The 12,181-nt window shown below is 39.4% G+C and overlaps 1 protein-coding gene across 1 annotated transcript in view; it reads right to left on the bottom strand.

Annotated features, from left to right (window-relative positions):
- Window positions 1–12,181, bottom strand: part of LOC132816784 (protein FAM184B-like) — a 182,633-nt gene that overhangs the window by 28,359 nt on the left and 142,093 nt on the right. Inside the window, exon 8 of the mRNA XM_060826768.1 lies at window positions 7,157–7,278. Within this exon, the coding sequence (XP_060682751.1) occupies window positions 7,157–7,278 (122 nt within the window). The remainder of the gene's footprint in view (window positions 1–7,156; window positions 7,279–12,181) is intronic.

Genomic DNA, 12,181 nt, shown 5'->3' with positions numbered 1-12,181 from the left:
CTATATGTTTTATGGAGATCTGTCTCTTGATTAAATTTTAAAAATAAGCCATAAGTGTTAACTTAGCCTGGAGCAGTGTTTTTTTAGAGCAATAAGACGGTGCTATTTTCAGGATCTGTAGACTGTGAAGGAACAAAGATGGCCTTTAGTAGAGTCATGCACTCCTCCTGTTGGATTGAGGACAGAGTTTCCACGTTATTGGTAATTATGTCTGTAACAAGTATCTTAGATTGTGAATTCTGTCAGATCGCATGGATCAGTTGGAGTGGCAGTTAAAGGCATTAAGAAATTTACAAGAGCTAGGAGGTGTGATAGATGGCAGTAATAGGAAGGGAGAAAAGCCGCAGATACAAATCAGGTAGATGGGTTAACTCCAGGAAACATAGGTAGTAGTACAAGTAGTACATCAGCTTCTGTGGTTATCCCCATTTCAAACAAATATGCTGTATTTAAAAATGTAAGGGTGATGGACTCTCAGGGAAATGTGGCACGAGCAGCAAAATTTCTGGTACCAAGAATGGCTCTAATGTAACGAGGGGGTACATCAGATTCCAAGCGATCGATTGTAATAGGGGACTCTCTAGTCAGAGACACAGAAAGATGTTTCTGTGGCCAGCAGCAAAAAATCAGTGTTGCCTCCCTGGTGCCAGGATCAAGGATATCTCAGAAAGGATGCAGAATGTTCTCAAAGGAGAGGGGGACCAGCAGGAGGTCATTGTACACAGTGAACCAATGACATAGGAAAGGAAAAGGATGAGATTCTGAAGGGAGAGAGTTAGACAGGAATTTATAAAGGAGATCCTCGAGAGTACTAATATCTGGGTTACTTCTGGTGCTGCAAACTAGTCAGGGCAGGAATAGGAGGATAGAACTGATGAATGCATGGCTGAAGAGCTGTTGCATGGGAGAAGGATTCACGTTTTTGGATCATTGGAATCTCTTCTGGGATAGAAGTGAAGTGCACAAGAAGAATGGATTGCACCTGAATTGGAAGGGGGCTAATATACTGGCAGGGAAACATGCTCAAGCCGCTTGGGAGGATTCAAAGTAGTAAGGTCTTTTGGGGAGGTGGGGTTGGAGGGCAGGGGGGAAATGGGACCCAGGGAAATCGTGAGGAAATATAGATCAATCTGAGACTGGTACAGTTGGGAAAAGGAGCAAGTCAAACAGTCAGGAACAAAGCAGAGAACAAGGTAGGGCTGATAAATTAAACTGTATTTATTTTAATGCAAGAGGCCAAATAGGGAAGGCAGATGAACTCAGGACATGGTTAGGAACATGGGACTGGGATATCATAGCAATTAGAGAGCCATGGCTCAGGGATGGGCAGGACTGGCAGCTTAATGTCCCAGGATACAAATGCTATAAGAAGGATAGAAAGGGTGGCGAGAGAGATGGGGGAGTGATGTTTTTGGTAAGGGATAGCATTACAGCTGCACTTAGAACATGGAATTTAGAACATTACAGCGCAGTACAGGCTCTTCGGCCCTCAACGTTGCATTGACCTGTGAAACTAATCTGAAGCCGATCTAACCTACATTTTTTATCCACGTGTTTATCCAATGACCATTTAAATGACTTTAAATTTGGCAAGTCTACTACTGTTGCAGGCAGGGAATTCCACGCCCCTAATACTGAATAAAGAGCCTGCCTCTGACATCTGACCCATATCTATCATCCCTCAATTTAAAGCTATGTCCCTTCATGCTATCCATCACTATCCAAGGAAAACGTCTCTCACTGTCCACCCTACCCAGCTGATTATCTTCGTCTAAATTAAGTCACCTCTCAACCTTCCTCTCTCGAACGAATACAGCCTCAAGTCCTTCAGCCTTTCCTCATAAGGTCTTCCCTCCATACCAGGCAACATGTTAGTAGATCTCCTCTGAACCCTTTGCAAAGCTTCCACATCCTTCCTGTAATGTAGTGACCAGAACTGTATGCAATTCTCCAAGTGTGGCTCCACTAGTATTTTGTTCAGCTGCAACATTACCTCGTGGCTCCAAAACTCAATCCCTCTACCAATAAAAGCTTACACATCTTATGCCTTCTTAACAACCTTATCAACTTCGGTGGAAACTTTCAGGGATCTATGTACATGGACACGGAGATCTCCCTGCTCATCTACACTACCAAGAATCTTACCATTAGGCCAGAACACAGTTTTCCTGTTCCTCCTTTCAAAGTGAATCACTTCACACTTTTCCATGTTAAACTCCATTTACCAACTCTCAGCCCTGCTCTGCAGCTTATCTATGTCCCTCTGTAATCTGCAACATCCTTCGGCACAAACCACAACTTCAACCTTCGTATCATCTGCAAATTTACTAACCCATCCTTCTACGCCCTCATCCTGGTCATTTATGAAAATGACAAACAGCAGTGGCCCCGAAACAGATCCTTGTGGTACATCACTAGTAACTGAACTCCAGGATGAACATTTTCCATCAACTACCACCCTCTGTCTTCTTTTAGCTAGCCAATTTCGGATCCAAACCGCTAAATCACCCTCAATCCCATGCCTCCATATTTTCTGCAATAGCCTACTATGGGGAACCTTATCAAACACCTTACTGAAATCCATATACACCACATCAACCACTTCACCCTCATCCACATGTTTGATCACCTTCTCAAAGAACTCTAAGGTTGGTGAAGCATGGCCTAATCTTTACAAACCGTGTTGACTATCCCTAATCAAATTATTCCTTTCTAGATGATTACAAATCCTATCTCTCGTAACCTTTTCCAACACTTTAGCCACAACCGTAGTAAGGATCATTGGTCTACAATTATCAGGGTTGTCTCTCCTCCCCTTCTTGAACAAGGGGACAACGTTTGCTATCCTCTAGTCTTCTGGCACTATTCTTGTAGCAATGACGACAAAGATCAAAGCCGAAGGGCTCAGCAATCTCCTCCCTAGCTTCCCAGAGAATCCTAGGATAAATCCCATCCAGCCCAGGCGTCTTACCTATTTTCCATTTTCCAGAATTGCTAACATCTCCTCCTTGTGAATCTTAGGGAGGCCATTCCTGATAATACATCCAGGGAAGTTATTTGGGTGGAACTGAGAAAGAAGAAAGGAATAATCACCTTCTTGGGATTGCACTATAGATCCCCCAATAGTCAGCAGGAAATTGAGAAACATATTTGTCAGGAGATCCCAGTTATCTGTAACAATATTAGGGTGGTTACGGTAGAGGATTTTAACTTTCCAAATATAGACTGGGACTGCCTTAATGTTAGGGGTTTAGGTAGAGAGGAATTCGTTGAGTGTGTACAAGAAAGGTCAGCATGGCAGCCTATATGTGCAACTACAGATGGGGAGATATTTAACAAGTATGTTGCATCCGTGTTTACTGTGGAAAATAACAAGGAAGATCTAGAATATGGGGAAATAGATGGTGACATCTTTAAAAATGTCCATATTATAGAGGAGGTGCTGCTGGATGCCTTAACACCCCAAAGTGAATAAATAGCCAGGATCTGGTCAGGTGTACCCTAAACTCTGTAGGAAGCAAGGGAACTGATTACAGGGCCCTTTGCTGAGATATTTGTACCATCAATAATCACAGATGAGGTGCCGGAAGACTGGAGGTTGGTTAACGTGTTGCCACTATTTAATAAAGGTGTAAAGGAAAAGCCAGGGAAATATAGACCAGTGAGCCTGATGTTGGTGGTGGGCAAGGTGTTGGAAGGAATCTTGAGAAACAGGATTTACATACATTTGAAAAGGAAAGGACGATTAGGGATAGTCAACATGGCTTTGTGTGTGGGAAGTCATGTCTCAAACTTGATTGAGTTTTTTTGAAGAAGTAACAAAGAGGATTGATGAGGGCAGAGCAGAAGATGTGATCTATAGGGACTTCAGTAAGGCATTCGACAAGGTTCCTCATGGGAGACTGATTAGCAAGGTTAGATCTCATGAAGTACAGGGAGAACTTGCCATTTGGATACAGAACTGACTCAAACGTGGAAGACAGAGGGTGGTGTGGAAGATTGCTTTTCAGACTGGAGGCCTTGACCAGTGGTATGCCACAACGGCCCATTGCTTTTCATCATTTTATATAAATGATTTGGATGTGAACATAGGGAGGTACATATAGTATGTTTGCAGATGACGCCAAAATTGGAGGTGTAGTGGACAGCGAAGTAGTTTACCTCCGAGTACAATGGGATTTTGACCAGATGGGCCAATGGGCTGAGGAGTGGCAAATTGAGTTTAATTTAGATAAATGAGGTGCTGCATTTTGGAAAGGCAAACCAGAGCAAGACTTATACACTTAATGGTAAGGTCCTGGGGAATGACTTTGGAGTGCCGTTTCGTAGCTTGAAAGTGGAGCCACAGGTAGATAGGATAGTGAAGGCGGTGTTTGGTATGCTTTCCTTTATCAGTCAGAGCATCGAATATTGGAGTTGGGAAGTCGTGTTGCGGCTTGTTCAGGATATTGGTTAGATCAAATGTGGAAGGCTGTTTGTAGTTCTGGTCTCCCTACTACAGGATGGTTGTTGTCAAACTTGAAAGGGTTCAGAAAAGATGTTTGTTAAAAAGGATGTTGCCAGGGTTAGAAGGTTTGAGCTATTGGGAAAAGCTGAATAGACTGGGGCTATTTTCCTGAGTGTTAGAGGCTGAAGGGTGATCTTATAGAGATTTATGAAGTAATGAGGGGCACAGGTAGGGTGAATAAATTAGGTCTTTTTTTGCCCCAGGGTGGGAGAATCAAAAACTATAGGGCATAGGTTTAAGGTGAAGGGAAAAATTTAAAAGGGACCCAAGATCCAACCTTTCCATCCAGAGAGTGGTGTGTGTATGGCATAAGCTGCTCAAGGAAGTGGAGGAGGCTGGAACAATTACAACACTTAAAAGGTATTTAGATTGGTATATGACTAGGAAGGGTTTAGAGGGGTACAGGTCAAGTGTTGGCAAATAGGACTAGATTAATTTAGGATATCTGATCAGCATGGATGACTTGGACTGAAGGGTCTGTTCCCTTCCTGTATATCTCTACATATCTGGATGAGTATGTGTTGTTATCACAAGCATTACCATTAAGAACAAGATGGCATAACAGAAACATAAATCATTTTCTACTTGTTACACATTCTGGAACAGTAACATGATTAAAAACTGGAGGAAAGAGAACCTCCAGAGAATTAAGTAACAAATTCTTCAAATCAAAGACTTTGTGTAGTCCAAACTCTCAAAATTGCTCCCAAATTGTGTTGAGGACCTTTCACTTCCTCTAAATATGTTCTCCAGCTTTTTAATGTGGGTATTCACTGATATCATTGTTTGTTCTATTTACTGTTCAATTTCACAAATGTCATCAGGAAGGAGCGTCATAGAAAATATTTACTCAAATCTACTTACGATCAGTAATTTGGCAGTATGGTACGTTGAACTAAGGTTTGGAAGATTAAGAGACATTACTAGATGTAAACTTAAAATGGCCTTTTTATAAAAAAAAGAGAATCATGACTACTTCCTAATAACAATGGACCTTTGTACATTTATCCCTTCTCAAGGTGAGAATTTCTGTCCTCAGCTAGTACTTAGCCTTTTCAATTGATATTTTCTCATAAAGTGTATCATTTCAGTTTGTGCTGGAAATATGCAGTCTTGCATGATTACTAAATTGGTCATGCCATTTTATGCTTGATTAAATTGTTTAGTTCAAAGATTAGTAATAAATTATGCAGCATTAAGAAAATTGTAGCAGTATTTTAACATTTCAGGCAGCATATTAATCATTCAAATCAATACCCAAGGTTTTCTCATTTTAAGTATGCGTCTGAAATAAGGTTAATAATTAAACTTGGTGCTCATGCCCCATCTGGTTGGAGAAGTGGTTTTATTCATGGGCGAACTGCGAACTGTTAATAATGAACTAGTTGGGAGTTTGTTAAAAATCTGTTATAAATGACGGAAGGCTACAACTTGTATCTCCATTTACAGAAGATAGTCTTGAATAAGAATTAGTTTAGGACTCTCTGCACCTACTACATTCATTTTCTTGCAACTAATAGCTGAATTTTTAAGCCTCCCATTTTATTCCTCTATTTTTCACATGGCAAGCTTTTTAATTCTAATATTATTTAATTATGTTCTAAAACTTCTAGTTTTCCAACTTACTTCTGCATTACAACAACAATAAATGTTAAAAGTACTTCTTCAGCTTTAAGAGAGTCACAAATTATGAAAGCTGTTAAGTGAATGCAAGTGTATTTTCTAAAAAAAGATTTCAATGCTGGTTGTTTATTTCACGCTCAGGACGTGTAACTTACACTTGCTCCATTTCCCTTGTTAACTGATTTCAATCAAAAAGATCAAGGAGGAAGAATTGCAATTTTTTTATATAAAACGGTCAACAATTATGTAAAAAAGACGAGTGAAAAGGAAGCTATGTAACCACTAGAAGCAGTGAATTTAAAAGCAATAGCTTTGTGAAATACAGTGGCATGTCTATGGTTGAAGGTTCTTGATGCATTTGCAAGAAGAGTTATTGACCAACCAGTGAATGATGTCCTTTCAAAGTGAAAATTGAAAAGAATCTGAGTCACTCAAGTGTGTTTCATTCATTTTTACTTCCCAACTCAAGCTACAAATGACTTCCAGTAGTTGTGCTTTGAAAAGCTATTTCTTAATTATTTCCAAAAAATAAAATTTGATAGCAGTGTGGTACAGACTTTTTGCTACTCATTTTGTAAATTTAAACTTTTGTTTGGTGTCTGTCTGTGAGGACAAAGATATCAAAGAGGTTTTTAACTGCAACATTTGTTTTCACTTTAAATAATACCTTCCTAATAGTGTCAACAATATTCTGGAACAATATCTACATTACCAAACCAAGTATCTTAGCTTAGCACTGCAGTCATATTTGCTCCAGAACTCCTGATCCTCACTGCATCATGGATTCTTTTTTATTTACAGTCAACATAAACTTCAAAAAGTTTTATTTTCCCTGTATACTTGCAAAATGATATTAACACTTTAACCCAAAAATATATTCAGAACCGATTACAAATCTGAATTGATTATAAAAGCAATTATACTGTGCATTTAAGTTTCTGAAGTGATGATACAGACTTCATAGCTGAGTATAAAAAAGATATTTCAGGGAAAGAAAAGTGCCACTTTTTGTAGAGTGTAACATACCGTACTTTTTCTTTCCATTTTGTCTCTATCTGCTGTGATAGTTGATCTCTCATTTTATTTTGTTCTTTTTGTAAGGATGAAACCAACGCTTCATGCTGTTCCTTCTGCTTTCTCAGTTTCTCCTGACATGACAATATAGAGTGAAATAAAATTGTGATTTTTCCATTACCACTTAAGGGATTATTTCTTATTGATTGCAACCAGTTAACGAGTATCTTTTAGAACTGTGTCAGTGTTGAAAGATAATTCTACAGTTTAATTGTTGAATATTTCTGGTGAAAGGACTGATGGAACTTGACTTCTGATAATGGAAGGCTATAGAGTAAATAAAGAATTGGATTTAAAAAAAAAACACCCCTCTGATAGCCAGCTATTTTTGTCCATTTGTCTTCTACTGTTCATATTTACACAGAATTATAGATATTGGAAGATAATGGAGTCTTTAATTCCTCAGTCAGCAAATCTCCTAGTACCGAGTGGCCTCCTATCCTCCACTCATATCAGCGTTATGGTGGAACACTTTTAATGGTGTTATTTACTTGCATTCATGGCTTCAGAAAATCCCATAGTCGAATCAGTGGTTTCTATGGTCATCCATCTCTTCAGCGTTTTTTCTATTAATAAGGGTCCACTAACAAATCCTTGGGTTTATGAGATTTCAGACTGCTAAATTCAGAGAATGCAATTTTATTAACGGACCAATATTCAATAGGAAAATCAGGCATTCACAGATATTTCACTTTGATTTTGAACTGTTATGTCCACACAGAAGGAGGCGGCCATTTCGACCTATTTCATCTGTTCCAATTCTTTGCTAGAGCAAACAAAAATAAAACCCACTGTCCCACGCCCTCCACTGCCTACTTTTCCATAGGATCTACTTGGCTCTTTCAGGAGGTTAGTCCACCTCTTCTCCCTTGGTGTTACACTGTCCACAAATGCTGAGTTCCTGTGAATCAGTGAACACACAATCTTGCTGAGTAGGAAATTCCTTCCTCTGACTCGGTACTATCTTTATCAGTTGTCTTGTTCACTTCTGGTGGAGAAAATTCCCATGCAAAGCTGGGAAGTGGATCATATCAGAGTTTTGGTTGATTCTGACAAAATGATGCTTTCCAATGAGTTTAGCAACCTGTATTTGTACATTCACATGGAAGGATTAACTTCAGGTCACCTGATACAGCTGCCTCTTCTTTATACTCTTTCGTTATTCTTGCAAGTGTATTATTCACACTTCACACATTATTACATACGCAAATGTTTTTCTGAAGCATTTTACGGGTAATTGCATTGTTTTCCAAACAAACAATCTGCTTTGCAGTTGTCAGGGAATTTCAAGATCTCTGTTAAAATCATCAACATGTGCTGAGAACAAAGCTATCTTTAACATCAGGGCCTTGAACACACCACTGCAACCTTGCTTCAATCTGAACAGCATTTAATCAGCACTTTGTTTGCTATCTCTTACTGAAGCTATATTTACTCTTAGTCCTGATGTCTGATCTTTTCTGCCAAGTTTCATTGTGAGGTGATTTTGTACATCTTCAAAAGACTATTACATTCAATATCTAATTTATTCTTTTTTCTACTCATTTAAGTTTATTCCATTATTAAAGTGTACCTTTAACAAATTGATTAATACATCAATTTCTAAATAGTCAAAAATGTTATCTTGAAATATAGAACTAACCATCCACATTAGCCTTTACTGCACCAACATTCTCACGTCATCAGCTCAGAATCAATATTATTGCACTGACTGTGGCCATTCAGGTATCATTGGTAGAGTTATCCAAGTAATTCCGTCCCCTTGTTCTTTGCTTGTGGCTCCATAACATTTTCTTTTGAAGAATTTATCATATTCCTTTTTGAAAGTTGCTGCTGAATCTGCTTCGGCTATCTTTTCAGACACTGATTCAGCTCAAACCAACTTTTTGCTGCATAATTCCTTTTCCCCACATTGCTCTGGGTTTTCCACCTTTGATCTGTTTTCTCTGGTTACTGACACTTCTGCCTGAAGAAAATGGGTTTTTCTTATTGACTTGACTTTGACACCTCTTAAATCTGCACTTTTTTTTTGTTTTGAGAATAACCTAGTCATTCCAGTCTCTCCACACAACTGACGTTTATTATCTCTGGTCTATCCTGATAGATCTCTTCTGCACCTTTTCTGACATCTTTCCTAAAGTGTGGTTTAGTATTTATGCCTAAGCTGGAATGCTATGATGCAAGGTCTTAACAACAGTCCCTTGTCTTTGTGTTCTACACTTCTATTGATAAAGTTAAGGATCTTATGCTTGTATTCTGTGTCTTGCATAGCTGAATGTTCTCCATTGCTGATTTGCATACTTGTTTAACAAACTTTCTAAACAGCTAATTTGATCCCGATCCCTTCTTATATTGGTAATTATGATCCATTTCCAAGTGCAGTACCTTGCTATTCAGTTTCCTTACCAATTTTTACATTAAAAACCTATTAATGTGATCATGACTTCCCAATTGTACACTGATGTCAGTCATCTATCCCTGTTCTGGATGCAGCCTCATGTACCCCTTATGATCAATATATGACTTTTACAAGTGGAGATTATTGAAACCACCCACTGTTATTACACTATTGTATATGCTTATGGCTGGTAAGTACCTGAAATTGTGGCCTCCACATCAACTCCACACTACAGTAGCTTGTTTCCCATGTTTTAATTTGATGCATTTGATTTTTATCCAGGGATTTCTGTGGCTGTGATATAGTGCTTCGCTAACATACCCATCCCTCCCATTTCTTCTAAAAATGTTATAATAGGAAATAAAGTGCTCAGACCTGTCCAAACCAAAGCTATGATGGATATGAGATAAACAATTCTGCAAACCATGGTTCAGAGCTAAATTCTGCAGTGTTGTCATATGCAGTCATGATGGCATACAATTAAACTACAAAATGGAGGAAGAGCACCATGAATAATGTTGGATCCTCACATATCTGTGCAAGAAGCAGGGCTGAAGGGTCAGAAGCCTCTTTCAGGGGTCAGGAAGTTCAAATGCATCCATTTTGATGTCCCAGAATTACACATGCTAGTCCTCAGGCAATTTGTTCACTCCATATGGTTCAAATAGTAAAAATGCAAAATTAATGGTTCTTCATTTTAATGTGGTAATACTCGGAACAAAATAAATAAATTAGCGGCATAAATACAGGGTATGACATTACATTCACTAATGAGACACAGTCAGAATGAGATCAAAGCTAGGAAGTAAGTATTCAGGAGTATGTGACCTTTCAAAAGGACAGGCAGGAAGGTACGGGTGGTGGGGTAACACTGTTAATGCAAGATGAAATGATCTTGGATTAGAAGAGACAGAATACATATGGGTGGAGGTAAGAAATAAAAAAGTGTATGAAGAAAGATATATCTAGACGACAGAACGGAAAGACAATCTCACAAAAATCAGGATTATTTTAGGCACAGTTTGGAGTGTGGTGCTGGAAAAGCACAACAGGTCAGGCAGCATCCGAGGAGCAGGAGAATCATTCCTGATGAAGGGTTTATGCCTGAAACGTCAATTCTCCTGCTCCTCGGATGCTACGTGACCTGCTGTGCTTTTCCAGCACCACACTTGCGACTCAGATCTTCAGCATCTGCAGTCCTCTCTTTCTCCTTATTTTAGGCATAGTCAATCCTGCAATGAGAGCAAATCTTCTGAGAGAGGAGATGCTTCCTCTTAAGAATGCCATTGGCACGCATAGTAACTTGATGGTTGTCAACCAATATTTATACAGTATTAATGGAAGAATAGAAGAGTCTTGGTATTATACAGAGACACATTCAAGGCGAAACAAGAACAGCATGTTAGAAAAATGGAAAATATATTTGCAGAAGGGTCAACAGAAGGTAAAAGCTAGAGTGCAAGACAAATATTGTGGGGGCTACCCCACAAAAGAAGAAGTATATCCTGGAGTGGAGAAAGTAATGCCATGAACTGAAAAGAGTTAATTGAGTTTGTACCCATTTTATTTAGGGATAAAATAGTAAAGCAACCTTATAAAGATGGCTGGAGAGATTTCAGTAGATAACTCTTAGATTTCACTATATAGAGGAACCTCGATTATCTAAAAATTGGATTATCTGTAGGAGATTTCGAGGTCCCGATAGAAACATTACATCAACGACATGTTTCCAACAGTTATTGTATCTTTTGTTTACAGTAATTAAACAGGTACCATCTCCAAATGACTGACTTCCTGCCATCTCTATCTCTCTCCCCACACTTTCCCTAGAGTTCTACACAGGGGTGAACCCTAAACCCTCCCCTTCCCCAGATAATCTCTCCAACATTGTCCTGTACAGTGTAGACATGAAATCTGTCAAAAAAGTGCAGTGAAAAGTTGTGCGTGGCTGTGGCTGTGCGCACGTGCTATTTGGAGACTTACCCCACAAAGGCAGCAGCAGCAGCCACAGTCTTGTTGTTGTACAGTCCAGCTGCCCCAGAGAGGGGGGCGGGGTTACATGGGAGGGCTGGGTTGAATGGGGTGGTATTGAATGGGGTTGGGGGGGCCGGGGGGCAGTATTGGACGGAGTTCCGGGGGTGGAGGCAGGCGGGGGGGCGGGATGCTGCTGCAGTCTCCTGAATGGGGAACAGATTTTTAAAAACTCGAGCCCCAGAGGAAAGGCAATTAATCAATTAACCAAATAATTGATTATCTGAATGAAATACTGCCTACCCATCACGTTCGGATAATCGAGGTTCCCCTGTAGACCAATGAGTTAGCATCATTAGATCTAAAAGCGATAAATGGCTTGTGACTGTTAACATGATGATTACAGAAGGAGAGCCAGGCAGACATCAACAGTTCATGTAAGATTATGAGTTTACAATGGTGAGCCAAAACTGAAGCCCTACATAGTAAAGTTGAAGCAATATGTTATAATAATATTCACCACAAGGGAACAAATAAATGCAGGTTTCAATTCAATGGTGCAAACAAAGATTTGGCACTCCAGAAACCGGATATTAAGCTAAATACAC

The sequence above is a fragment of the Hemiscyllium ocellatum genome, chromosome 1 (assembly GCF_020745735.1).
Source record: "Hemiscyllium ocellatum isolate sHemOce1 chromosome 1, sHemOce1.pat.X.cur, whole genome shotgun sequence".
Lineage (NCBI taxonomy): Eukaryota > Metazoa > Chordata > Chondrichthyes > Orectolobiformes > Hemiscylliidae > Hemiscyllium > Hemiscyllium ocellatum.
The sequence above is the reverse complement of the archived record's forward strand: the minus strand, read 5'-3'. Positions and strand labels throughout refer to the sequence as shown.